The sequence below is a fragment of the Akebia trifoliata genome, chromosome 8, assembly GCF_017979445.1.
Source record: "Akebia trifoliata isolate Shusen 1 chromosome 8, ASM1797944v1, whole genome shotgun sequence".
In the NCBI taxonomy this organism is placed as follows: Eukaryota; Viridiplantae; Streptophyta; class Magnoliopsida; order Ranunculales; family Lardizabalaceae; genus Akebia; species Akebia trifoliata.
Genome location: NC_141382.1, coordinates 52,277,823 through 52,305,593, shown reverse-complemented (window position 1 = coordinate 52,305,593; position 27,771 = coordinate 52,277,823). Strand labels below are relative to the sequence as shown.

The 27,771-nt window shown below is 34.3% G+C and overlaps 2 protein-coding genes across 3 annotated transcripts; both read right to left on the bottom strand.

The window, feature by feature from the left end:
• Positions 1–98: 98 nt before the first annotated feature.
• Positions 99–3,924, bottom strand: LOC147397739 (eukaryotic translation initiation factor 3 subunit K-like). Its single transcript, XM_086449645.1, has 8 exons — positions 3,664–3,924; positions 3,213–3,269; positions 2,984–3,034; positions 2,648–2,710; positions 1,996–2,046; positions 1,837–1,903; positions 980–1,062; positions 99–563 (listed from the first exon to the last, which is right to left on the bottom strand). Exons 1-8 carry the CDS (start codon positions 3,781–3,783, stop codon positions 360–362), a joined length of 696 nt encoding a protein of 231 aa, XP_086305771.1. The 5' UTR covers positions 3,784–3,924; the 3' UTR covers positions 99–359.
• Positions 3,925–5,518: 1,594 nt separating this feature from the next.
• Positions 5,519–14,541, bottom strand: TES (ATP binding microtubule motor family protein). Of its 2 annotated transcripts, XM_086449643.1 has the most exons (15): positions 14,252–14,541; positions 13,103–13,361; positions 12,762–12,851; positions 12,551–12,651; positions 11,864–11,977; positions 11,689–11,770; positions 11,475–11,542; positions 10,816–10,875; positions 10,618–10,742; positions 9,804–10,002; positions 8,690–8,827; positions 8,334–8,423; positions 7,385–8,260; positions 6,485–6,789; positions 5,519–6,341 (listed from the first exon to the last, which is right to left on the bottom strand). In XM_086449643.1, the coding sequence occupies exons 2-15, from the start codon at positions 13,335–13,337 to the stop codon at positions 6,014–6,016; spliced, it is 2,811 nt and encodes a 936-aa protein (XP_086305769.1). In that variant the 5' UTR covers positions 13,338–13,361; positions 14,252–14,541; the 3' UTR covers positions 5,519–6,013. The 2 variants fall into 2 exon arrangements, with proteins under 2 accessions (XP_086305769.1, XP_086305770.1); XM_086449644.1 differs by lacking the exons at positions 12,551–12,651; positions 12,762–12,851; positions 13,103–13,361; positions 14,252–14,541 and having other exon boundaries at positions 5,520–6,341; positions 11,689–11,789; positions 11,864–11,949.
• Between the last annotated feature and the right edge of the window lie 13,230 nt (positions 14,542–27,771).

The following is a 27,771-nucleotide window of genomic DNA, read 5'->3' as shown; positions in this document are numbered from 1 at the left end:
GAAATTGTGTATAAAATCCTACACTAACAAATGGGGGCAGCTTCCATCCCGTTTGGCATAGGAGGTGTTATATAATAGGTTAAATAAGAATAGGAGGATTGTAAAACTTGTCAATGTATGAAGAGGAAACTAAACCATTTACAAATACAATTAAAATAAAGCCAAAATAAAATAACAGAACAGCAGTGGTCCTCTGGGAAAGCATCTGCGAAAAAGCAGAAGTGATTTGGAATGTGAAAAGTAAATGTGATTCCAAATTAATTGGGACGCAATAGGAATCATAGATATTAATACTCAACATAATTGAGGAAAACAAAGGAAAAAATGCAAAATATCATGTCACATTCCTTGTTGGACGATCAGCCAAGAATCGGGAAGATCCGGGTAATGTGCTCCAACGGGATACTATCTGCAGTGTTTTTCTTGAGCTCCGGCTGGTTGAACTCATTGCGAGGGATGACAATGAGTTGGCCGCGGTCATGACCCTTCTCAAGAATCCAACCACAGTTGGCAACCTGGTGCTCTAGGAACTTGTCTAGGGAAAGGCCTTCGATGTTGATGGCCTGTAAAAACACAAACGTCCTTCTTAATGTGTACTTAAAAAGCAATATAAAATGTCAACTGTCTTCATCGTGTGAAAAATTGATTGATGAATGTGTGGCGGTGTAGGCATGCATGAGATAACTGACTAAACCCTAGGGGCAAACAAATGTAATATGAACTACAATATAATTATCTATTCTAACGACAAAGTGAAATCACATCTTCAGTATTCCCCAAGCATATTGAAGCAAATTTGGATAAAGAAAAGTACACGAAAATTTGCTAAAATTAAATGGGTATTTCTTTCAAAATGTTACCATTGCCCTTTTTTTCAGAATTCAGCACACTATCCTCAATGGGTATTTCTTTCAAAATGTTCTCATTTTGAGCAATTTACCAAAATTAAATGGAAGGGTAAGGGAAAAATTAAGTATACCTCAGCAAGTATAGTCCTGGGAACTTTCTGATATGTAAGAGAAAGGACATGTATTGCATAAGTTTGGATTGCTTGCTCAAAACCTGCATTGAACCTCATTGTAAGCACAACAATAACAAAATCAACTAATGTATGCTCAAAATAGTAGCCTAAATATTTAACAAAAGAACCGATGTAATACCGTCTGCACCATTGCAACTATCCAATATTTCAATTATCAGATGTCCCTATTATCATCGAATCTGAACTCATACTTTTGGACAGGAAAGTTGGGAAATTCAATTTGCAAGACTTTTGGCTACTTAAAGAAGCACCACAAGATTCCCAGGATTGTAAATACCAATGATTGATTGGAAAATAGTTTTTTTGGGCATATCAATTATTTATTTTTGACTTCTCTGTTGGCAGGTCCTGCAAATCCATAAACTGCTTACCCTTAAACCGAAAATAAAGAGGAAAAAAAGACGGCAACACAAAATGTGCACTTTTACCTTTTAGGATCAACGAGCATGAGCGCATAATCTAAAAGAAAAAGGCAACTTGGGTGATTGTAGTAACATTTAACAGCCCTGGTGGTGAAAAACAATTTCTCTTATTAATAATGGTTGCTTTCATTCCTTTATAGAATTCTTTCAAAATATTATCTAAGAAAAAAATATTCCCTTCCCTAGTCCATTATTCCTTTCATAATAAATTTCCACATTAGCAATGATTTTCGACTTATTACCTAATTGAGTAGGAACTTCCACTACATATTTCAGGAATTGCAGGTGCTAACAACTAGGAGTTAGTATCAAAGCCAGTCCAAGAAATTATATTTATAGACAAGCTTACATAAAAACAGCTTCCACGGTTACCTGGCATGACTTCAACTATGCTGCGGTTCTTTGCTGCCTCATCCCAGAACTGGCGGAATCTTGCTGTCTGCAGAGAAGACAAAAAATAAAGCAGAAAATTTGAATCTTTCATGCATGTGTGTTCATGGGTGTGTATCATGGATTACCGCAAAGACATACCTCAAGATAGTGGGACAGAACAATCAGTGTCTTGAACTGTTCCTCCATTTGCTGGTAATCAAGACAGATGTAAATACATCACAATCCAAATATAAAACAACACTTATTAAAAAAAATATATAAAACAACAGTTTAAAAAGTAGAAATGCTGTCTTATAGAATCTGACCAGTGAGTGGTCTTGTGAATCGCAACCAAACCAAAATGGGAAAAACCAAAAAAAAACTCACATGCATCGTCAACCTAGACACATATTTACTCAGAAAGCTCTTCATTGGGAGCTTTCCAATGGTACCCATCGTCCATGATTTCCGAAGACTAGAGAAAGAAACTATTTCTAATATGGTAAAGCAACTCTTAAATATCACCCACCATCTAACCAAATGAAAAGTTTTTAAAAATACTTTTAGAGTCCTTTTGTGAACCTAGAAAATTTCAATCAAAAGCCACCATTTAACAGTCAATGACTATCCATGAAAATCAAGCACATCTGATCTCAAGTCTCAACCAACGTCTATCAAGTAAATTTGAAAAACTCCAACATTACTAATTTGTTTCGAGCCACTGATTCTTTAAGCCACACCCAACGCATCACATCACTAAAACATGAATTCTAGTAACCATTCAACAAGAATAAGGATAAAGAAAACATACCACTCGTTCTGGAATTAAGAAGAGACAGAGACTGAAATCTGAAGCTGGCATTGCCATAAGAGCCTGCTCAAGAGAAAAATTAATTAAGAATTAAAAATGAAATTAAGTGCAAGAAACAGGGAGCAAATCTTTTACTTTTATTAGTTATTATTATTACGATATAAAAGTAAATAAAAAATATTTCTCTATCAAAATAATAATAATAATAAATCCATGTAAAAAATACAGCAGTGCATAATTTGCAGTTAGTGAACCTCAGAAACACTAACACATTAGAAATTTTCCGAAATTATGTGCAAATATATATGCTACAAAGCAGAAAATATTTTACAATACCTTAACCAAAATGCGGGCGACAATTTGGGTACTCATCCGCTCTGGTTCAAACTGCAAAAGTAAACATTGTTGGAAAGAGTGAAACAAATAAAAAAAACTTCATCAGTTTAACATTATAATAAAAATTGTCCAAACAAATCAGAAGCAAACAAGAAAATCTAGGAAGTTACTATCACCATGTGGATTTGCGAGTGTGAGAGGAAAATAGAGATAGAGAAAGTGATCTGACCTGATAGAGTCTAAGAAGGCACAGATTTGCATCCAAACTGTATGTTTGAGATGAAACCTAATTTTTTTGTAAAAAGATTCCATGTTAATAAAGTGAAAATAACTAATATAAAGGTATATGCAGCCATACATATAAACAAAATTAAAAATTCAAACTCAAAAGTTCAACAAAAAAAAAAAGTATTTTTTATAAATTGGAATGGTATTCTAGAACACAGAGCACACTGATGTCCTAGTGTAATTGCCAATCCAGAAACAAACAATAAAAATACCATTTTTTTACATGAAAATGGACACCAAACACGCCCTAAATTTGTGATCTTCTTTTTCAACATATTTATATGCCATAGAACACAAATTACGGAATCAAACGAACTTAATAACAGGAAGATCATCTTTTGATAAAAAATAAATAATAATAAATAAATAAAAAGAGACACAGTCTCACTCACCTGCTCGTTCACGTAGCTTTCGAGGTCGGGAAGGATGTCTGGATTGTACGGATTCACGGCTACAAGCTGCTCGACTGTGTAAGAGATTGGCTGCTTTTGAACCTCCCGTTCTCTCCCCATTGTAGCAGTGGTGAAGTCTCTATCGATCGAAAAACCCTTTTAAAAAAAAAACTCCAAAACTGAACAAGAAAAGAAAATTCGTCGAGTTTGGGTTGGGGTTTTAGGTTCCAGAAAGGTTTTGCAGTTTCGAGCAGACCGGAAAAGCCCTGAGCATAAGCAAAAAGATTTTATAGCTATTTATAAATAAGCCCCTCTGGGTTTTGGTGACTATTTGAGATATCTCTATGTTTTAAAATTGATAACATACCCCTAGAGCATGGTCTTTTATATGAGACTAATGTAAAATGACTTTAAGCAACCCCATCTTCAATTACTTACCAAAAAAAACCATTGATTTTTCTCCCCAAAATCCTTCTTCTCCTCTCCTACCTTAGGTTTTGGTTATAATTACTCTATTTTTATATATCGTTTAGTCTTCTCAGTTACGGGCCTAAATTGGTTTGGGTTGGGTCAGGTCGGATTTCTTCCTAATCAAATCTAAATAATATCAAGACAGGCCCCTGCCAAGTTCTAAACTTGAGCCAAACCCATACCTCGGGGTACAAAGTAAGTTTAAGGCCAGGTTTTGTAGTTAGACCATGCCGACAAGTAATTTCACGATCTACCTCGACATACGTCAAATAAGATCGGAATTAATAATTTATTGATTTGATAAAATTAGAGATACGGGTCTCAATACAATCCTTTAGTGGCGGTAAAAATAAAAAAAAATAAAGATGGCGACGTGTGTATAACTTTCTTCTCTTTATACTTTGCACGTGATCGACTAAAAAGATTGCTTTGATGGTGGTTTTGTTGTGTTTGATCTTCTGTAGAGTCTTTGTGGAGATTTTTTCTTTTAGTGTGTTTGCGCTTGATTGACTGAAAATGATTTTTTAACTTTCAAAAAAGGGTTTTATACTTGATCATCTCTTTAATCGGAGTTTAGGTTTTTTGAAGAACTTTACTTCATCTTTAGAGGATGGCTTGAGAGCTTTTTTTTCTCTAAAAGAATGTCTATATCTTTCCAAGAGAAAATGATCTAGATCCCCCCAATAAAAGAGAGACTGTGGTATTTATAGACTTAAGGTGTAGGATATTTCCAATTATGCTCCCAACTTAACCGGATTTTACATAAACAATTTTAATGTTATATGGTTATTGATCTGACCCATTTTAGTGGGCTTTGAGTTTAACCATGAGCTAACCCGTTTGTTGGGTGTATGGGTTCAATACTTAATGTGGATCACTTGGGATTTGTTGGACCATGGGTTTTATTTGCAAAAACCCAAACCATATGAGTTCCGCCCCAATTTAGACTTGTCAGCCAAAGTTTGATTTAGGAACTTTTCGTTAGTTTAGAAGTGAGGACCCATTTAAATTTTGATTCCTATAGACCAACTTTTGAGGGGAAAAAAATAAAAAAGAGTACATTATTTTTTGGGAGGGGTTGGAAGGGCCCCATTTCAGGGTTTAGCAAGTTGGGTTTGGAGGGACACTGTCCAGGCCTGCCCTGAAAGGACTCCAGGCCCGGATTGGACCCTAAAAATGGGGCTGAGTCAGAATTTTAGCAACACAGGCTTTTTTGACATCCTTACTCTTTACCAATGTGACCAAAATGAAAAAAATGTATCCTAGATAACTTTCCCAAATAAATCAATTATCGAAGTCTAAAATAAAATCAAGAAATTTTAGAGGGGGTGTTTCCAGATAAATTGAAGTTGAATGTGATTAATTTTTTTTTTTTTTTTTTTTTGGAGGGAAATCAAGGTCAGTATTTTATATGTTACTCAAATGAGAAAGATACCATCATCTTTTGTTACATGTCAAATCGCTTGGTAAATGCAACAATATAGAATTTATGGTGTCCATATTACTTTCTGTAAACATTATATCATAAAAATACACCATGAGGATAATTGTACAAACTTCTACTCATAGAGAAGAATCAGCATGGCCTTGCTTGATAATTCAAACCCCAAAACCAAGCGCATGAAACCTGTTTTAAGACCAAAGATGGTGACCATATGTAATTTGCACATTTGCAAAGAAACTGTGGGATAAGAAGACATTGGAATCAGCAGAGGTTTCCTGGGGAGAAATTCTTTTTGGGAATCCCAAGGAGCATCCTTATTCCCGGCGGTGTTTGTGTCGTAGGCCATCGACTTGGCATGCATGATCAATAATACTACCGCAAGAGTCTATTACTAAAAGAAAAAATCCAAAACCCATAAAAAAGCTTTTTTTCTTTTCAAAGATTTAGTAGATTTGAGATCAAGTTCCAGCCCATCCATGGTTTCTTATCAGTAGGTAAAACTAAATTAAGTGCAAACATTTCCTTCGACAATTGTTGGCCAGGCTCACAAAAACCAACAAGCTTTGCCACGATTTCAGCGCTATCTCGTATATGTTGCATGTTATGTGGGTCGGTCCAGAGCTTGTTCACCAACTGTAGCCTCCTCTGTTTTGCACCCGCTGGGACTTCCCATTTTATGTAAAGCATTTCTAGCTCTTGTGCTGTTAGTCTTGAACTCACTCTCTTGGCTAATTGCTCTCTTTCTTGCTTAAGAGCCCTGATACTGTGCACACATCAAGTACAAACGAAGCCAGGCGTAAATTCAAAAAATTATAAATAAATAAAAAAAGGGGCAGTTAGACAAGTCCATGTTGGGCTAAACCACAAAATAATCAGAGTAGACAGCAGTAATGACTGTCGAAATACCTTGAGGTAACGGAGCCGGCAGGTTCATCCCCCAATAGGGCAGGGCTTGCATTGCCAACCTCTGCCAACTGCTGCTCCAACCAAGTCAACCTTCGAATCTCAACTTCCATATACATTTGATCATCTTGATCACCTCTGAATAACAAGTAGAATTGAGTACGGTGTACTATTGAAACATGGCAAAGATGCCATAACATGATAATCTGCTTTCTTTGGTCCTCAAACACTTGGTGCCATGACATGGGAGAATGATCTGGTACTCCCATTTCATAGGTTGAAGCCTCGTTTTCTTCCAGATCCAACACCTAATAGCAGCAAACAGTATGAATGTGAAATTATAATGTTATAGAAGTTAGATAACGAGCTGTAATTAGGCCCTGAAAAAATCAACTGGATTCTAGATGAGATAGGATTATTTTGACTCTTAGTAAAATTTAGGAGAACATTGGATTACATAAAACTGTAGCAGTACCATAGGAATGACAGGAAAAAATTGTGTTTATCCAAGAGAGCGTAAAGTAGATTGTTCAACTTTAGGCCATCTCTTGGATGGAAAAAGCCCAAAATCAATCGAAAAACCCATCCAAAGGAGAGTGGTCTTGAGTTCAAAACCCCTCCATTACCCAGACCCCTGGTTCTTTAAGAGACCGGTAAACTTGGCACAAGTGTTCCAGACCAATCAATACTTGGAAATCCAGTAAAAATATAGCTTTAAATAACCTATAGTTTTAAAACCATTCTTGAATTACCTAACTCATCTTTGATTTTAATTAGAGAAAGCGCAGTTGAAAAATGAATCAATTTGACTTCCATGGCATCTGAATTTAATTTAAGGATTTAAAACAATAATCATGAAACCTTATAGAACTGAATGAAATATAAGAAGATCATGTTGCTCACCTGGCAAACTAGAAGTTGCTTTTGGTATTGGAGCTTCGCAACCCTTTCTTTCAATTCAGTCACATAAGCTTTTATGCTCCTTATGTTCTCCTCAGTTGCATTCTTGAACATCTGCTGCATTTTCTTCACGTTAACAGAATTTGATTGCCGTGGGTGAGGTGTACATTCCCTTGATGAGATACCACGACTGTCTTCACTCTTTGGTGGAGTATCTTTACATGGTTCCAGATCAGATTCAAACACAAGATCCTCATTCTGTGGGAACTTGTTCTCCTGATCAGACACCATTGCCTTCCGAGAAGAAGACAAGGGTGAGCATGGGGACCATATTATATGTGGCCTGTTGGTGCTATTTCTCAAGGGGAAGGGCAGCATTTTCTTCTTTGATTGGGTCTTAGGATCGGGACTTTCCTTATTATTTGCAAGAGACATCATCAGCTTGTCTATAGACAACTGAACATTCTCGAGTTTCTCTTCCAGGGAGGCAATAGTGATTCCCTGAGAGTTCAACCGAGTGATCTCTTCTCTGAGATTGGTATTTTCTCTAAACTCGATCTCCTCGGTGATGGAGCTAACAGCTTGCAACTCCTTAATCTCTGTGAGAAGCTTTGCGATGGTTTCTACAGCATCTTGGCTTCCCAATCTGTGAGAGGCAACCTCCTTATGTAGTACATCTAGTGCTCGGTTTGCTTCTTCTCCAAGATGCCTCTGCCGCTGCTCAAGCTTCCGGATTTCATGCACAAGCATGGAAGGATCTGTAGAAGTAATAGATCGCCTCAACAGTGCATTCCTTCCTGCTCTGTTTCTTGTTCCACTCATTGAACCAGGTGCATCCAAAACTGGCCCGTTTCCAATAGATGACTCAAATGGGTTTCCCTGAAATTATAACTAACGTAAGCCACTGTAAAAAGGAAATAAAAACAAAATAAGAGACAGGAATCCCTCGCACCTTCTGTTTTTTGTGTTTTTTTCTTTCTAATTCAAGCTCAGATTGTGCAAGGTCTCTTTGACGCTTCAGCTCTTCCATTTCCAACATCATCTGCACCATCAGAAGTTCCACCAAAGGAAAAATATTAAGGTGCAAGGAAGTCTACAGAAGCACACACATAAGAAAATCCAACATCTCTCTTGGGGACCTGAATTGGAGGTTTTTTGAATCATGTATTATCTTCTACTAATAGCTAAATAAGTATCTGATACAGTACAAAGAACACCATTTTTTAATGAACTTTCCTTGCAAGAATCTGTTACCCCTAAAAGGAGTCTTGTTGTTACATTACATAGTAAGAATATGCATTATCATACCTGCTGGATTTTCAAGTTCCTTTGTTCCAATTGTGATTTTAAGCAGGAAGATGAAGAAGGTTCTGGAGATTTAAGCTCTGCTTCAAGTCTGGCGACTTGTTTCTGCAAATGCTTCACTAAAAGCTTCTCTGCAACAACCTGGGTCAAGTAAAAGTCCACGCAATGAAAGAAAACACAAATTAAATAAAGAAAGTTAAAGGAATAATGGCACAAAGGTTTATACAATAAACTAAGATATTTGTGAGTTAGTTTGGTTTTAGCTTAGGGGGGCCAACCATCAAGGCAATCTTTCAACTTGGAAAAAAAGAACTAGAATAAGCATGTGATAGAGCTCCTCGAGAGTTCATTTACTTGATATAGGGAAAGAAGGAGCCAAGTGTATAATTAAATAAAGATATATAATAAGTAAAGAAAGTTAAAGGAGTAAAGGCACAAAGATTTATACAATAAACAAAGATATTTGTGAATTAGTTTGGTTTTTTATTAGGGAGGCCAACCATGAAGTACTTGAGCATATTCAAGAACGAGTTTCTTCTATGTTTTAAAAAAAAAGATATGGTGTTAGTGGATGAGAATGAGATTAGAGTAGAAATAAATCCAAAAGTTAAGCTCAACAGATTTACTTTATAATTTGACACAATTAGGATAAGGACAGAATTTGTAGAGTGCAACTTCATTATGGACACATGGAGAAGATACAATATTAAAAATTGACGGCTAGGAAATATCCCAAAGCAGCCCTTTTGTTATGTTGGTTTTATTATCCATAATAAAACTATGAATTCCTTCATTAATGGAATTCAATGGGAAATCAAGAAACATCACATACACAAAATGTGATCTCACTGGGGGACCTGTTGGTGTTTCAGACACTTACCAAACTGGCAAGTGCCCATGACAAGGGTGACTAAGAGAACTTTCTGTCACCATGGTTTAATAACGTATCCCAATTATAACAGACAAAATTTATCTAGAGAAACACGAAATACAACCTACATGCTAAAAGTAAGAGTGAAAATAGACTAATAATGGTGGTTCAACAAGTTTCTGATGCTTATGTACAAAAAGGAAATCCTCAAAAAATTGCAAGTACCCTCTGTTTCATAATGCATACCATGTTTACTTTGGCACTGTTCGTGACTTCCTTTGCACGAGTCGCAAATGAGAGTGTGTTCCTAGTTTGGTCCACATGACTTAAAGCTGGATTCATTGTACATATGATTGCAGTTCGAGAATTTCCCCCTAGTGAAGACTGCAGTATTCGTGTCAGCTTTGAATCCCGGTATGGTATGTGAGCACTCCTTTTCCCTCCACTGCAAGTAGGTGAAAACCCAGATAAGACAAAGAATACTATGCACTCCACAACTTGTGAAATATAATTAGTAACAGATGCGGCTCAGTTTCTAATCAAATAAGATGAATGATGGCATATACATCCATACACAACATTCGCAGTACATACGGCTGCAAGTGGCCAGTTCCATGAAAAATCTAGGAGAGATCCTTGCTTGAAAATCACTTCAATAGTATGATTCTAGGCATTTAATAATTGATTTTTCTTCTGGACCATACCACTTTTGACATGCCAAAAAATGCAATTCATTTAATGGATCACCTGATCAGACTGATCTTTGGACTCCAGGGTGGAGCATTTTGAGTGTACTGTCCAGTTCGATGACCACATGGGTCAACTATTTGATTTAAACACCTTAGTATAATAACTATTTAATGACTAAAGCTTGGATACCCATGTTTCAAAATAATAATAATAATAACTATTTGGTTACTATCAATTTTCTGCTAAAAACCTCTCAGGAAAGCTTTGTTGTCCTAGATCTGAGTTCAAGCTTGAAAGGATAACAAAGAAGTAGGTCATTCAGTAGCAGTATACTGGTCCTTATAACAGTTTTAATCTTTGCACAGTTGACCTGAGTTTCCTTATCACTGATGTAAGAGTCAGCAAGCTTCGGTTAATGTGAGAGCCTTCCTTCAGTCTCATACCATCTACATTTGTTTGAGAGACCCGCTCACTTCCTGCGAGGTCCACAAGATTCTGCGAAATTTCAAACAAAAGTCTATAGTTAAAAATTTTCATCAGAATAATAGAAGGAAAAGTAAGAACCTACCAGAGTGGCAATATAGGACTTTACACGGCCAGTGTATTCTCGGAGACTACTCTCTACAGTCTGAAATCAAAAGTGAAAATAGCATGTAAGTTAGCAGTTAGCCTTATGCATGAAAACTGATGTCTAAATAAATTAACATGAAATATTTGACAACGTGCACAAAGTAAAACTTCATGCTTACTCCCCCTCATTCATTTCACCAATGGCAGTACAGCATATACAGTAGAACAAGGAACATCAATCAATATGAAAATCCCTTTGACTAATAAATACCTGAAAGCTTAAACATCCAACAAGGGGAAATTTTCTTTACCATCGGTTGGATGATAAGAAAACACCTCTAAACAGACAGTAGTAATTTTGGCTTGGGATGATTTTGTGCACATATACAGTAGAACAAGGAACATCAATCAATATGAAAATCCCTTTGACTAATAAATACCTGAAAGCTTAAACATCCAACAAGGGGAAATTTTCTTTACCATCGGTTGGATGATAAGAAAACACCTCTAAACAGACAGTAGTAATTTTGGCTTGGGATGATTTTGTGCACAAGGTATAAGGTGGGGGCCCACTGACAACTGATTGGGGAGGAAACATGATGTTGCGTCACATTATCGAATACCACCCCATCAATTAGTCCAATTAAGTAAACTCACCAGCCTGATTATCTGATGTGATCGCGAGCTCTTGTCATTTAAGGCAGTTTCACCTACTTGTCTTTGAGCTGCGAATAGAAGTGGTGGTGGATACTGGGTTAAATTAAAAATTACACATTATACAAAAATGGCAGTTGTTGACATAGTGAAGCATAGATGAGCTTTTCCTCATCGAATAAAATTCATGATAGACTTGGCAGTTAAGCTTGCACACCTTCACAAATTCCAATTAAGCTTCTAAGATGCTGACTGTCCTTAGCCACTTCTTCAACTAGCTTTTCTATGACTATCCCTTTCTGCATTCAAGTGAAAAACCTAAATCAACTTGGATATAAAAAGGACTCATCTGAATCTATACCTATAAAAAAAAGATACTCTCTAGAAAATACCTCAGGATCATCCAAGAGTCGAAGAGGACCAGTTTCCCGATTCAACAGATCCATGACTGTCTCATTGTAGATCTCCAATGCAGAGAATTTTAAAATAAAATTCCTTTCCGGAGTCTGTGATGCATGTCAAAATAAACCACTAAATCAAAATATATCCTCTGAAGGAATATCACAATGATAAGGGATATAGTGTTTTCAAATACGAGAGTATAATACTCAAATCTATGACTTTTGAGCATAATACTAGTATAAATTACTGAAAAATAAAAATGAAAAGTCTGATTACTGAAAAATGATAAGATGGCAGGATTGAAGTATTTGTTAAAGTTGACCATAACTTCATATCTCATCATCAAAGCCTCAATCCTGAAATATGTCATCAGTTGGATGAATCATGTTCCTCCTTTCAATTCTATGACTATATTTCATAGAATCAAATAAAATAGAAAAAGAAAGCTTTCATAGCATGGAATATAAGATATGATCAAATATGTTTTACAGGAATTTTTTCATTTCAAGGCTTCTGTCTGAGAAATTTGACTCAATTGTAATTTTAGAACAGTACATACACAAGACCTGATTTTCTTTCTTTTTCTGTCAAACCCTTTAGGCCATACAAGCTATACAATTGAAATACAAGCCCTACCCTAGAGATTTTAACAATGTTAGGTATAAATTAAAACTTACATTCCTAATGTGCTCGTAAATGTCCTTGACAGCATATTCGGTAATCCCTCTCATGGTAAATGTCTTACCACTGCTGGTCTGTCCATACGCGAATATTGTCGCTGCAAGAGAAGAAATAGGTTCGAACTTAGATTGTCCACATATATAGCACATTTATGGTATGAAAGAACAAATTGGAACTTTCCATTTCTATATGAACATCTATACTTACCATTAATTCCTGTAAGAGCAGATAATGCAACATCCTTAGCCCCTTCTTCATAAACTGTCTGAGTTAAGCAGGTTGGATCAAATACTCTATCTGTCACCAGTAGACATTAAGGAGTAAAAAAGGAAAAGCTCTGATCAATGTTGTGAACTTGAAATTCTACTAAGAAAACAATCTTAAATTGATGACTTGGACTCAGGCACTCAGCTAAGTCTGCGATAAAATCACTGATTTTCTAACAATAGCCCGGGGCAAATCATAATCATGCAGATTCAACTCAGCAGAATTCTAAGTTGACAGTGTTAATTGTGCAATATTAAGGCACATAATATTTATATATTTACCAAAGGTATAAGGAACTGTAGACCGCTCATGATTTATGTTCTTAAACAAAATGGTGTGTTCATCTGTGCAATCCCAAGCAACTAGATCATACAGTGCTTGCTCTCTTCTGCTGAGCGGCCGCATTCGGACTGTGACAAATATCTTCTCCTCCTGAGACTTTGTTCCTCCAGGTGTAGATGTTACAAGGGTTCTGTCAACCTTTGATGCAGGTGTGGCGGGTGTTCTAACCATCATCTCTATTAATTAAAAAAAAAATACCTGTGATGCAAAATTGAACATTTAGAGAAACGAATTATTATAAAAAGTGAAAACTGAATTACTCAATATAATAAACCTGACACATGTTGTAAAAAGCCAAGAAGAAACTCCAGAGAAAGATTCAAAATGAATTTAAAAAAAAAACACATATAACAAGGGCATTGAGAATTAAAGGGGAGAGGTTGCCACGTTCTATTGAAGAATTGGAAAAAATAAAAGTGGTCAAAAATTCAATTTATGTGAGAAAAGAAAATAACTTTAAGAGCTTTTCGGAATTACAACTTATCAATTTTTGGCACAAAAATGGCAATTCAAACAGACCTTCAACTTTAAAATGCAAAAACAGACTTTAAGTTAGATCCAATGTCAGTAAAGAAAATAAGTACAACAAATAGCTCAACAAGAAGACGATCGCTGAATTACGTAGAAATTTTTAGGAAATTTATTTAAGAAGCCTTTAAAAATCCAATACTTTTTTAGCTAATGGTTGTGAGTTGGAATTTGAGGTGGCAGAGTAATTCTCAAAACTTCAGCTTCAGAAGAACAAAAAATATTTTTATACGTGCAAAGCAAACATGGTGATCCAAACAGTAAAATTAAGCCACCAGTTTCAGAAAAATAATCTTACGTTTAGATATTTTACTCAGTCTCAGAGACTAAACGTCTGAAAATCTGTAACAAATCCGTGCCCAAAAAGATTTAAAGAATCACTTTACGATATCATGTTTCCATTCAACACGGATCAAAAGAATATAAGAACACTAAAACTCAACTTCTTCCACTTGAATCTGAAACCCTAATCTCCTCATTTATTTTGTTATCTTGAATCGACAAAAATCACCTGAGATTGAAAAACAACAAATCCAGAACACGAGAATAAAACTACTTACAATAAATTCAAATCCCTCAAAATGAAGCAACCGAGGGTTGTAAAGTTCCTTCCAAAACCACCGGGAAGCCCACCGGAAAATTCAAAAATTCTGACGGACGCACCGGAATCGACCAAATTAGACAGTTTTGATGCGAAATTCGAACTAAAGAGTTAACGGTTGAAGAACCCAAAAAAAAGGTTTGTAAAAATTCGAAAACGAAGGAGCGTTACTGAGAGAGCTTCTAGGGTTTTGGAACTTTGGATTTTGGAGTACTGTGTTAGAAAGACATATGTAACGGCTAGTTTTTAATTTTTCTATTTCGTTGATCTGAAACAAAAGAAGTTAGCTAAGATGCTGCCTACTCCAGGATTTGGGCCACAATACGTTCAATTTTCCGACACGTGGCATGCTCTTGGAGCCCATCGACCCATGAATGTTGGGCATCTCTCCGGTGGACCTACAGAATTTCTCACAATGGGCTTTGAATCCACACACAAGCCCATATTGAATATGATACAAGAATACATTGCCTATAAATCTTAAAAACGTTACTTTTTATTCGTGGATCCATTGAAGAGTGGGCGAGTAGCATACATTTTTGTTTCCTCGTCTCTCTTACATATTGAGATCTGAAACATGAATTAATGAAATCTTCCCCTTCTTTGTCTCTTTAATCTCTCATCAATGACCACCCTTACAATATACATTCATTTCCCATACAAAGGTTTTAGATTACTAGCGCCTTCCATTTTGAGGAGTTTGGGAATGGATGAAATCGAGTCGGTACATTTATAATAGAGAATTGTGTGTGCTTACATCACCACAATTGTTATTTAGTCAGTAGCAATATGGTGGAAGCAATCTGGGCCGTGATGGTGGCATTGATATAGTTCTCATTGGAATGTTAGGGTTTTTTTTTTTTTTTTTTTTTTTTTGGGAGAGGGGGGGGTTTAGCAATTTCACAACTAATATGATGTTAGAGATATTTTGTAGGAGCATTGCAATGGTGTGTTGTGTGAAGATGTATGGTTATGGCATTTTAAATTCGATTGGCAATAATAATGTTATTTGTCGTAGAAGTGGTGCAGGAACTTTGTATTGGATTGAGAGAAACGGAGAGCAAATAAATGAGTTTCTCTCCATTTCTCTTGTTTGGATTGTTAAGTGAGCAGAGAACAGGAGAAAAAAAATTGAGTATTCTTTCTCTCCAAAAGTGGAGAGAAAAGGAGAGAAATGAAGAGAAATTCTTTTAAAATATTTCATAATTCTAACTCTACTCCAAAATCTCTTTTAAGACACTTTAAAATTTCAAGATTGTCCAAATTTCTCTCTTGTCAATCCATGCTCTCTTCTCTTATCTTATCTTATCTTAATGGGTTTCACTTATTTTTTCTTCTCTTCACTTCTCTTTGCCCGATAAGACAATGGATGACTCTAAACCATGATAGAAAATGAGAAGCGTATTGATTGCTGTATTAAAATTACATGATGAATTTAAAATCTACCTATATTATATGTAATAAGATCCGTATAAAATTTAAAAAAACAAAAAACAAATTTTTTTTTAAAACAATGTCAAGAGAAAATGCCCCTGTTAAGTCTTCCTGAAGTTAAAATTTCTTGAAGTGGTGACAGAATCAAGGATGTCTCCAACCTAATCGATTTCAATAAATATAGCAATGTATAATGTGCTGGTTACCAACTACTTCTACTTGTAGTGAGTAACACGCCTCAAGAAGGTATCACTGTTTTTCCCTAACAAAACCTCAGTGTGGTTGGCAGCTATCATCCAATCAAATGGGCTTTTGACAAAGAAATACCACAATTATGTGGGTCCCAAAGTTGTTGCATGCATATCCAACCTTATTCTGATCAGCAATCACATCACCGCTAGATTTGGTCAATTTTAAATTAATGATGATGACATAAGGTAGATTTATTAGAAGTAAAGTAACCTTAACCCCCCCTTCTGTGGCTTAAGTGGATATGTTCCCAACCAAAAACCTCCCTCTTCTTTAATTGCAAGGCCATCATCATTGTTGCAGACCAATCTCATAACCAATCTACTAGTTTTCTTTAAATGTTTTGAAAATAATGGTGAAGAATTATGGGTTTGGTCAGTCATACTTGTTAGGTATTATAGTTATTAAAATTTTCTACTCTTCAACAAATATTTGACGTACAATATCCAATACAATGATGAGATGGAGAAAAAGAATATAATATAAATTCTTTTTAAAATTATTAAAAAAATTTAAGCATTTTTTCTTGATAGGTAAATATTGAAAATATCGTTATCTATATGGGATGAGAAAAGTTGGTAGGATGAATCAAAAGAGTGGAGGAGCATAATGAAACTTGTATCACGCTAACCTCAGTCCTTATATGAGCTCCGAAAAGTGATGTAGAAAACAGTAAAATCAAATTTTGTGAGAAAATTGAAAATTAAGAAATTAAAAGGGATTTGTAGCAGATATAAAATTCATCATATTTATTCCCATCTTAAACCCCTATGGACTAAGAGTTTTGGATCTATTCGACCAACTTATTTCGGATATGTATTGAGTATAAAAATGGCTTTTAAGATGGTTGTTGGTGCGTCGTAATCTTAATTTAATTAAATTAGGTGTATGTCGTACTAGTCGTGGTGTCTAGTAATTTGAGAGGCACTGTATTGGCTGGTTCAAACCATAATTGGCCAATCCATATGGAAAAAATTTATTTAATGAGTGGAAAAATGTCCAAATCAAGCCCAATAGTTTGAAAAGGACCGAAATGTCTTTGCAGATTAAAATAATAGTGGGTCTAGTTGTTGCCTATAGTGCAAACACGGTGAGGAAACTTAGTGTTTTGTAGTCCCATCAATCTGATCTAAAACCTGTATTTGACGCCTCTGGGCTTAATGGTAATGAATCTCTGAAGTTGAACTATTGTTTTAAAACTATTTGACTCAGTTGCCAATGAAGTCAAGTTAATTTGATGACTCATGAGTTGCGGGTCAAATTTGAGGATGACTCGTCCACTTTTAGAATTATGCTTTTTTGAAAAATGAGAATAGGTTGGGCAAAAATTAGGAAACCTTGTCAACCTTCGCTGTCTAACTTCGATCTGTACACACCAAAAAAAATAAAAAGCATTTTATTTGGATTTGAGTTAGATAAGTTGTAAATTCCATGCATATGGATTTTGATTTATGTTTTTGTCACAATAGACTGATGTGGGTGACACAATTGACTTGGCAAATGAAGATAACCAGATATGATTTATTTGACAAGCATAGATTAGAATAAGACCACTGGGCACGATGCAGGCAAAATGGGCACGTACAGTTTGAGATCAAACGGTCTAGGAAATTAGATAGCATGGTACTTACTCCAATCCTTTTGTATGGGAATTGCAATTCAACAAAATTATGAATAATGAAGTTGGAGGACAATGAGAGTTGCAAACTTCAACAACTTTGGCGTTAGTAGGGACTTGCAACACTCTCATTGTAATAGCTTGTATTTCAAACGATGGGAATAGAGACCCCCCATTGGACATGAAACATGGGCATGACCCACCCACCAACTCAATAGATGAAGAGAAAGAGCGCAATCAGTGTCCGACATGGACTGCCAAGCCACTACTGGATATGAGGTAAGAGCAGACTTGCATATCAAGCCACCCAAATCCCCATCTTATAATTCATTTACTATTGGCTCAAGAAAAACAAGTAGGAATCATGGGTCAATTGGGTCCCATAATCTGTAACACGCATATCATATGCGGTATATTAGTGACGTAGGAGATTTGTTAAGAAACGCTCATCAATTTGTGGACTGTAATTGATGATGAATTACACTTTTTTGTACACATTAAAAGTAAAACTTCTCATACTTGTTATGGTGAGGATAGGTGAGATACACTTCCCACATTGTCAAAATCCTATCCAATTCAACAACCATACTTATTTGATCTAAATCGGTTTCATTTTGTATTTTTTTTGTTTTCTTTTTTCCTATGTCTTTGTAAAAGATGAAGTCATTTTGAACGGAAAATATTCAAAAATGTTGTTGAAATTACAATTACATGACACTAAATAATTGAAGGTTAAGAGATTGATATTGCTTGATATAGCATTAGAAAAAACAAGAATAATGATTTTCTAACACCCCCTCTTGACATACACCCCTATCACAGAACCATTTATCGAAGGGGGCATATATGTCTACGGTTCTGTGATGGGGGCATATGTTTGGGAGGGGGCTTGAGATTATCACAATTCTAAAAAAAATATTATCCAATGATAGGTCCACCAATCACTTGATTAGATGGGGGCATATGTTGGGGGGGCCTTGAGATTATCACGATTCTAAAAAAATATTATCCAATATAGGTCCACCAATCACCTGATTGGTTGTCGAGCATGGAGATGATCAGATGGACACATCATTAGAAATGCAAAGTTTCTTGTACTAATTATCACGATTCTAAAAAAATATTATCCAGTGATAGGTCCACCAATCACCTGATTGGTTGTAAAGCATGGAGGTGATCAAATGGACACATCGTTAGAAATGCAAAGTTTCTTGTATTAATTACTATAAAAAGTTTGATGTCATGTAATAGATGTAAATTTGAAAAAAAAAAAAAAATCAGCCTACTACTCCCATGAGTGTGTTTTTTGGTGGATTTGCAAACAAGCAGACATCGTGATTGCTTTGATCTATATTAGTACTTAATTATAACTTATACATCACTCATAAAATATAAAAATAAAAGGATTTACCTGGTAGATCTAATTGTTGCACTTTTATTACAAAAACTCCAAGGGAATCTTGCTTTCTGAAGTTTGTTATCCACCTTAAAGTAGGATCCACGTCATAAATTTTTAATATTTTACAGTTAATTTGTTACTTAACATGCCTTGGAGTGGATTCTAATCACATTAATTTTTGCAATGCAAGAACATGATCTACTCTACAAGATCATAAATAACAAAATTCTAAGAACTTAAAATAATAATAATAATAATAATTTTCATCGTTAAATTTTAATTTTAAATTTGAGAGTTCGATATCCATCTATTTTCAACATCTATTATCAAGATCAAAAAGTTTTTTTTTTTTTTTTTTAATTTTTTTTCTGTTCAATCTAAGTTTTTACATGCAATCTAGAAGTATGTGTTGTTGGATTGCTAATTTGATTGTCCACGTGGGCCTAATTAGTAAGATTTGAAATCTTAGTAAATTAGTCATGGTAACTTGATTCATAAAGTAAGATTTGTACCGATAACAAACTTGATAAAGTAAAAGAGATTTTATGATAAAATTGCAATAGATAGGTCTACCGATAAATCTCTCTAAAAAAAAAAAATTATCTGCATGCAAGACTGCATTTTTAAGGGTACGATATGAAATATATAAAAACAGTGAATTTTCCTTTTTAATGACGTGTCACCTTATGCGAGGAGCTCGCTTGAAACCATCTTCCTTTCCAAGTTAGGACTGTTGGCCAACCTCAAATGAGAAATTTAAAGCCGCCCTCCTATATACAGAAGACCAAGGAATTCAAGTATAATTTTGGCCCAGTCTGTCCTACAAAACAACAATTAAAAAAAAATGTATTTTCGGATAAAAAGAAATACGTGTACGTGTCGGACAGAGACAAGACGATTCTTTAAAATAAAATTATTTATAAATTAATTTGGATAAGTTTTTTAATTCTTTAAATTTAATCATTTTTATAGATCTTCAGGCACGTACATATTCAAAAACCACTTATTAAAAGACTCTCCCGAGATTTTGCAGGAAAATTTGTAATTAAATAAAAAGCTTGACACATATACACGGCCGATGTGATAAGGCCACAAAATCGTAGACTTTTTCTTTGTGTATCCCGAAGAAAAATATCTATGCTTCTTTGACTTTGCCAGATCACCCACGTACGTTTACCATGACTCAAATAAAAATTATGTACTTTAAAAATAAATAAATAAATAGAATGAACCCCAATTCCTCCAATGAAGGATAAAAGTGTGGCCACCTACCATAACAAAGGTACGAAGTAGCCACATGGGGGAACCTTGAAGAACAAGAAATGGTGTCCAACGTGGACTCCAATTTCAAAGGCCATAATTTCATATGAGATACGCACGAATACCATGGAATCAATCCACTGGTTTTGTTTGAATTTTTTTTTTTTTTTTTTAATTGGTGGACAAATCCATGGACCGGGTCAACGGCTCAGCACCAATACTGAATATAAAATTTTCACCTTATTATTTCACTACATCTTTAAAAAACGATTTCACGGGGGCACACAACTAATACGATCTATGGATTTTTGACGAGTTCCACAAACCCGGAGACGATAGTATACCATACAGTGCCATTGAGGAGGGAACTACCTATGCTAACACTTTGCTCAAAATTTTAGTTTCTTACCTGCCTAGAAAAGGAAAATCCTGATCCTGAACTTATAAGTCACTATGAGTTTCTACATCAAAATATATCGACAAGAGTAATTGAAGGTAATCTATATCACGTTCCCCCCGTATGAAATCAACGTCGCAGTTTAGTATGATTTGTCTCAACTGATACACACCTGTTTCAATAACAAACTCTCCTCCAATGATTTCTTTTTGTTTTTGATGGTTTGTCTTTTTGATGAAAATAAGGGTTTGTTTGTTGTCTGAGTTCTTATTGTATTATAAAAATAATTCTTTTATCCAATTACATCTAATTGCATTGAAAACATTAAAGCAAGAATTCACATAAACGAGAAGCATATGAAATTTGGGGAGAACGATAAGGAACTAAGGGACATAGAGAAAATGGAGCAATTGACCGAATGGCTTGAAATATATGAAGACAATGCGCATTATTAATAAATATAATCATGAATTTTCTCCGTATTATTATACTATTTACATATTTTCCCTTAAAATTGACATCAACTCCTTTCAAGTCTTACTGTTTCAGTTTGTTACAATTTCTTCCTTAATAAAACTATTATTTTTAAATGCAACACCACTTATTTGAAATCTTATGAATAAAAAACAATACTATCTAATGATGTTTGAAACAAAACATTTAATATCATTAAAATATTATATGAATTATATATAATTGGTTAAAGTGACGACTTTGTCACTCTTACAAAAACAGCAATCTTGTCACTTTTGATAAGTGGAGAGCTCACTACTCAATTAATCTTCTTAAAATATTCAAAATGCATATATTGTATTTGATAAAATATATATTCAAATCAAATGTCACACTCTTTTAAAATTATTGTTTAATTTCATTGTCCATTCCGCCAAAATAATATATGTATTTCAAGTCTTTTAAGAAAAAGGTATTTTGGGTACTTTATAATTTTTTCTTAAGGTGACGAGGCATTTAGAAAATAAGATTTTACTAATGTATTTATTAAGTTACTACCTAAAAGTTATGGGGGTATTTAGAAAGAATTCCCTACCTCGGTGTCATTGTTTAATTTGTAAAAAATAAAAAACCCCCAAAAGGGAAGGAAGACACCTTTCAAGTGAGAGGCAGTCGAGAGATGATTCGGAATCACGAAAGTCGAGTAGGGAATGATATCTGATATCTTAATCTATGCAAAATCGAATTGATCTAGTTGTGAGCGGTGCTTCAGAACATTGACTAGGTCTTATCCCTCATAAAACTTTAATTCTTTCCCTCTCCTTTGTGAGTCATTGTTCTTGTGCCATCTGCTCAACCCTCAATCATCCAAAGGCCTTGTAACATGTGCATCAATGGCCTAGAAAGAAAATCAAATCCATCCCTTCAACTCTTTTATCCCTCAATTGCTCAACTAGATAGGTAGATGTTAAAGCATTAATAAATCGTTGATCTGTGAGGCAATCAAACAATTCATTTATAACTCATATTTGAAGATAAGATACACTGCTCTATAAAATGGGATGATTTGAAATAGACATCAACAAGTACAATTTTCTTTCTTTAACTTGTTTATTATCATTTTTGACAAGTTTAAAGGTTGAACTATACTTCGTTTAATTCTTAACTTCTTTACAATCTCTTCTAACTAAAAAAAACATAATATTAGTTTCATACTTCACTCTTGACCAATATTTGATAACCAGCAATTTGGTGAGAGTTAAGGTATCTAACACCTTATATATCTCACAATCAAATCTCATTTCCCTCTATATCTATGTGAATATCAATTTTTAGTAATTAATTTCTAGAAAAATATAATTAATTTTTTTTTTATAGTGTCCATTCACACCTTAAACTCTTTGAATGATAACGACTCCCAAACCTATGTAAATGAGATCAAGTTCCTTAAACATCACATATCTATAGATGTGATGATAATTTGTAGATGATTAGTAATTAACTTTTTTTTAAAAATCATGCTAATAGAGATCTTCACAAGATACAAAAAGAGGGGAAAAAAAATAAAGAAGAAAAAACACATTTGATGACGTAAGGTGCATGAAGAATTTGTTTTAAGACTAAATTGTTATTATAGATTAAATTGATAAAATTATTGATCGTATTGCAAACATCGCAACCTAACCTATATTTAATAGTATTGTTAATCTTGTCTTCATATATTAGAATCGAAAATTTGCTAGATCTATTGAAGATACGACAACTAAACTCGCTTTTAATAGCCTCATCAACTTATCTCAAATGTGTGTTTGATGTGCTTTAGATTTTTATATAATTTGAACCAATAATTTAATGTTATTTAGACAGGGATGTCCATCAAATCAAATCAATTCTACAATGAAATATATAAGAAAATTTTAATTAGAACATATTTAACATTTTAAATTATATTACTTGTTATTTTCAAAGGAAAAAAACGTTAAATACAATACACATAAAACTAACCTTGTAACAGTCTCGTTGTTTCATTCCAATATGTCTTTATTATTGAAAGAGAGATTATATCATCTTTTACTATTCTCATAATCATAATTTTGGATTTTTCTCCTTTCTCCTTTTCTCCCTAATCGTTGAATGTGCCGCCCACATCATCTTAGTTGATCCTTTCTTGATTTAATATTTAATGGAAGTATTTCTAAGTTTTATCGAATGCATATGCTTTTAATTTTATTTATAATATTTTTGACTCCTTAATTCACCATCTCATCTCTATTTATGCTCAACGAATTATCAATTTAACTCTTTTAAATAAAATAAGTATTGGAGTTTGTTAATTCAAAGTTCCAAACACCTCAAGATTTCATAAATTTAAGTTAACTTGGTTGACTTTCAAGAAGACAAAGCAAATACTTATAGTTAAATTACTCTTTTCGAAACTGAATTAAAAATCTTTCAATCTTCTTTATTCAAGTTGTTATTTAAGGGAAATCTTTTTGAAATTCTCTCTACTAACTTTGCACACAACAATTTTAGGGCGTTAGGTGTGCCATGTGTTAAAGTTAGATCAACCAAATGGACCCAATTGTATTGTCGGTACTCTTCATTTCTCTTGTATGCTAATGCAATTGTTTTTAATTTTTCTTTGGAGCCCACATGAAGGCAATGATAACAATTGCAAATTTAACGCCGAATCTTTAATAAAGGGAGTTGCTATTGTCACACTAATTTTTACTAATGCCACATCAATTCTCCTGTAAAGTATAATGATTTTTTAATTCAACGATGTGGCTTGCAAAAGCCTTATAAAAATGTGTCATTGTGTATCCTGACGGAGAAAATCAATGATTTTTGCATATGTCACATCAGTGAGTTTTTGAATTATTCTATAAAATTGAATTAAAAAATCAACACTTTCATGTAGGAAAATTGATGTGGCAATGGTAACTCTCTTAATAAATTATCTTTGAAATAGATAATTTGGTGGTGAATTTGAGATGCACTCAATTTTTTTTTTTTTTCAAAATAATAATATATCCTTGATCTTAATCTTCTTTGATTGACCTAAAAGTTACGACTTAAGTCTCCTCCATCAACCTTAGAATTTTCATTTTCAAGCACGTTAGGTCCATTGCTGACGTAGGAAATTTATTAAGCATGACTCATTAATTTGCGGAATGTGATTTGATGATGTGGACATGGACCCATTCCATTATTGAAAAGATTTAAAAAAAAAAAAAAAAACCATATTGGGCAGGATTAGGGAATTGATAAACCATCCACATAGTTTGACTTGTGAGGAAAGAGTGGATGAGACCCACCATTCGTTTTAGGTTTACCTTCTTTTCCTACCATATAGTCAGAAATTCTATCTAATTGGAGAATTGTATCCACCTAAGTGTAAAACAGTTTTCTAAGTTATATATATATTATTTATTATTATTTTGAAATGCGAGGTTGATGGATGGTCGAGATGAGTTGAGATTCAGGTTTACTAGTGATCTTTGAATTCTCGATCTTTCCATCTCAGTCGTTGTTGGTTCCACTCACTTAGATTAAACAACGCTAAGTCCACTTACCACCAGATTGGCCACAATACCGTAGCCAATGGAAATCGTATAAAATGAGCACACGTGGTCCCACAAAACCATAGGCCCAGCCAATAGATTTTCAGAGTGCACGTGGCGAATACAAAATAAAATACAAAATACCTTGGATAAGCTTCTTAATTCCTGTAAGTCAGCCATCTTCGTTGGTCATCAGCCACGCTGACATTCAAAAACTACTGAATTTAATTTTAGACAAATATGACCCACCGACTTTTGACGAAAATGTCCTTTCGATCTCTTGAAAAAACAGAGACTCGGGATCTAATACGGTATCCCCCGTTTATAAGAAAGGTGTCTATGTGGCACCCTTTGCATAGAGTTTAAATCACCTACGACTCCTAACCAAACCGTGCACGCAGCCCAAAGTGTTCTCCAATCCAAACATGCCACGCAGGTACCTTTTTTATGTATACGTAAGGGAGACTGTACTGTATCTCGACTTTGTAAAAATTGGTGATGTCTTATCTCTTGTTTGTACGCGGGGCCCTCGAATTGAGAGATCTTGTTTTCGATTTCTCTAAAAAGTAAGCAAGAATATATTGCTACGGTCTTTCGAATTAAAACACCGTGTATATGGTATAATATTATATCACTTGGTAGCTCGCCAAACACAGAATCACCACTCACATGATGAGCGTTCTTTGGAAAGCCGTAGAGAATGATCGCCGAGGGAAAACTTGTCTAGATTTTGTACTTCATGAAGTAAGATTGTTATAAAACTATATGTCTACTTTATTGGCATGTGGCAATATTTTTTCCTTTTTTGGGGTTTGGTGACCCATTTATGTTTTTGGGTCTACCATTTCAGCCATCTAAGTCTTCGATGACCACGTCTACGACTATCAATGGGTTGGTTTAAATGACGCTTGGATGAGCCTTAACCTGCCCCCAAAGAGGCGGACTATACCTAAATCAGGCTTAAACGCCCATCTGTCTAAGTCAATTAAGCCTAAGCCTAGTCCTAATTGATTAGCTTTATAAATAAAGACATTAAGACCCTGTTTGGTGTGCGACAAATGAAAATAATTTTCTAAACTCAATTTAACCCGTGCTTGGTTACATAATGCAAATGATTTGAATTGCAAAAAGTTTGTATGAATCATCTAAATTCTTAAGAAATTTTAGCAAATGATTTATGACATAAAAAGTACTCCAAATCATTTGCAAAATCACAGTGAAATTTTATTATTGCAAAGATCAAACAACAACAACAACAACAACAAAAAAGAAGGATTTGCAAGAGATTTCCCTATGGTTATCAAGCGGTAGTAAACAATTCATTGCAAACCATTTGTATTACAAAATATTTCCAGTGCAAATCATTTGTAGTGTACCAAGCATGAATTAAATTTAAATATTTTTTGAAGCTTTTGATATTATTATTATTATTATTTATCAAAATAAAGTCTAATCTTCATCTTAGGTTGAAAATATTTAGAAATGAAAGTATATTTATTATGTTATAATTTTTTTTTTCTTTACAAAACAGTTGCTCAGGTCGAGAATTATAAGGCCCTAAACCTTTTTTCACCGAAGACCAACGAGTCAATTGGTAGTCCTTACTGTGTTTGAAATATTTTTATTCTATATATAAATGAATTTTATTAAAAGAAAAAGATGAGGGTAAAAAGATATCAAGGTCTATCAGCTAAATCCTACTCGTGTAAAAGACCCTTAGAAAAACTTCTCCTTAAACTCTTTATAAGCTTTATAATTAAAAAAGTGCAACAACTCAAAGATTTAAAAAGAAATTCATGAAGAAAGTGTTCCTTCCCTTCATAAGGGTGGCTATTTCGTTTCATCACGATGCCAACAAAAATGGCAAAGGAGGGTCAATTTCCATAGAATCATTTTTCTAGGGCCAAGGCCTATGATTCATCGGTATTGAAAAATAGATGAAACGGTAAAAGGAAGCATAAATAGTTTATAAAAGAATAAAAAATTGCAGGACTACATAATAAAAGCAAAAGAATAATGGATTAGGAAATAGTTAGAAGATTCACCACTCACTTTACAAAAGAGTGAAAATTCATAGTGGTGATACCCTTATCGATAATATGATCTATGATTAAAATCTAATTGAAGGCCGTAGACTTTATGAAAAACGTGAAACCCCTTTTTGACCCCTAGATCATCGATTATAAGAAGGAAGAGATGGGTGATGATCTATGGATACATTGAATGACTCAGACTTAGAATTTCCTTCCCCTATACTAGTTCATAATTAACAATTCTCGTCGTCAAGAGAACACAAACGATATAAAACAATAACACCAAGACTAGCAATATCCTAATCATTGAAATTCATTTTAAAATTGAAGTTATTTAAGTCATACTATATGTCCCACTTTAAACTTAGTCTTAATCTCTCCCTCTCACAAACTCTCTTTCACAAACTCAGAAAAGCAATATCCATCATATTGAATTTTCTAAATACCAAATTAGCTTGTCTAGATATAATCGAACAATCTTAGATATATAGAAAATATAGAAAAATATTTATTTGTGTATTTTGATTTAGAGTCACTTTGTTTCCCTTCCCTTTTGAAAGCTATGGTGATTTTTTTCTTGATCTACCCTCTTTGTTCTTGAGAAAAAGTTGTCAAATTAAAAACCTCATTACCAATTCATTAAACTAGTAAAAATTCAATAGAGCCGTGATAATATGATGCCTCCTACTCCCTCCCACCCCAATCACATAATCATAGATTATTTGTCTTAGGATACATAAGAAAATGATTTATGATTATGTGTATTTCAAAACAAATGATATGTGGTGTTGTGATGGGGGTATAGGAGGGCGAGTGTCAGAGGAGGGGGAGGGGAGGGGGGGGGGGTCAAAAGATCATTAGTTAGTTCATATGAAAAGATGATCAAATCCAAAGGCCAGAGTCAATAAAACAGTATATGTTTGATGCATCATTGCATCAAATGTTAGGAAAATATTAAGGATAATTAATCTAAATATTTTGACATATGGCAGGATATTTATTTAACTCCTCGATGTACAGGATTAGTACTGCAACACGATTTCCGCGCCAAAACACGACTTTTGTCACCGCAC

Bases quoted from the DNA above. Each gene is read 5' to 3' on its own strand.
- LOC147397739 (XM_086449645.1), bottom strand. From the start codon at position 3,783: ATGGGGAGAGAACGGGAGGTTCAAAAGCAGCCAATCTCTTACACAGTC. The intron at 3,270-3,663 runs GTGAGTGAGACT...CAAAAAAATTAG, and splicing joins AAAGCTACGTGAACGAGCAG to GTTTCATCTCAAACATACAG. The intron at 2,711-2,983 runs GTATTGTAAAAT...TCTCTTGAGCAG, and splicing joins TCGCCCGCATTTTGGTTAAG to GCTCTTATGGCAATGCCAGC.
- TES (XM_086449643.1), bottom strand. From the start codon at position 13,337: ATGATGGTTAGAACACCCGCCACACCTGCATCAAAGGTTGACAGAACC. The intron at 10,743-10,815 runs GTAGGTTCTTAC...GAAATTTCGCAG, and splicing joins AGTCCTATATTGCCACTCTG to AATCTTGTGGACCTCGCAGG. The intron at 6,790-7,384 runs GTGAGCAACATG...TGCTGCTATTAG, and splicing joins AGCAACTTCTAGTTTGCCAG to GTGTTGGATCTGGAAGAAAA.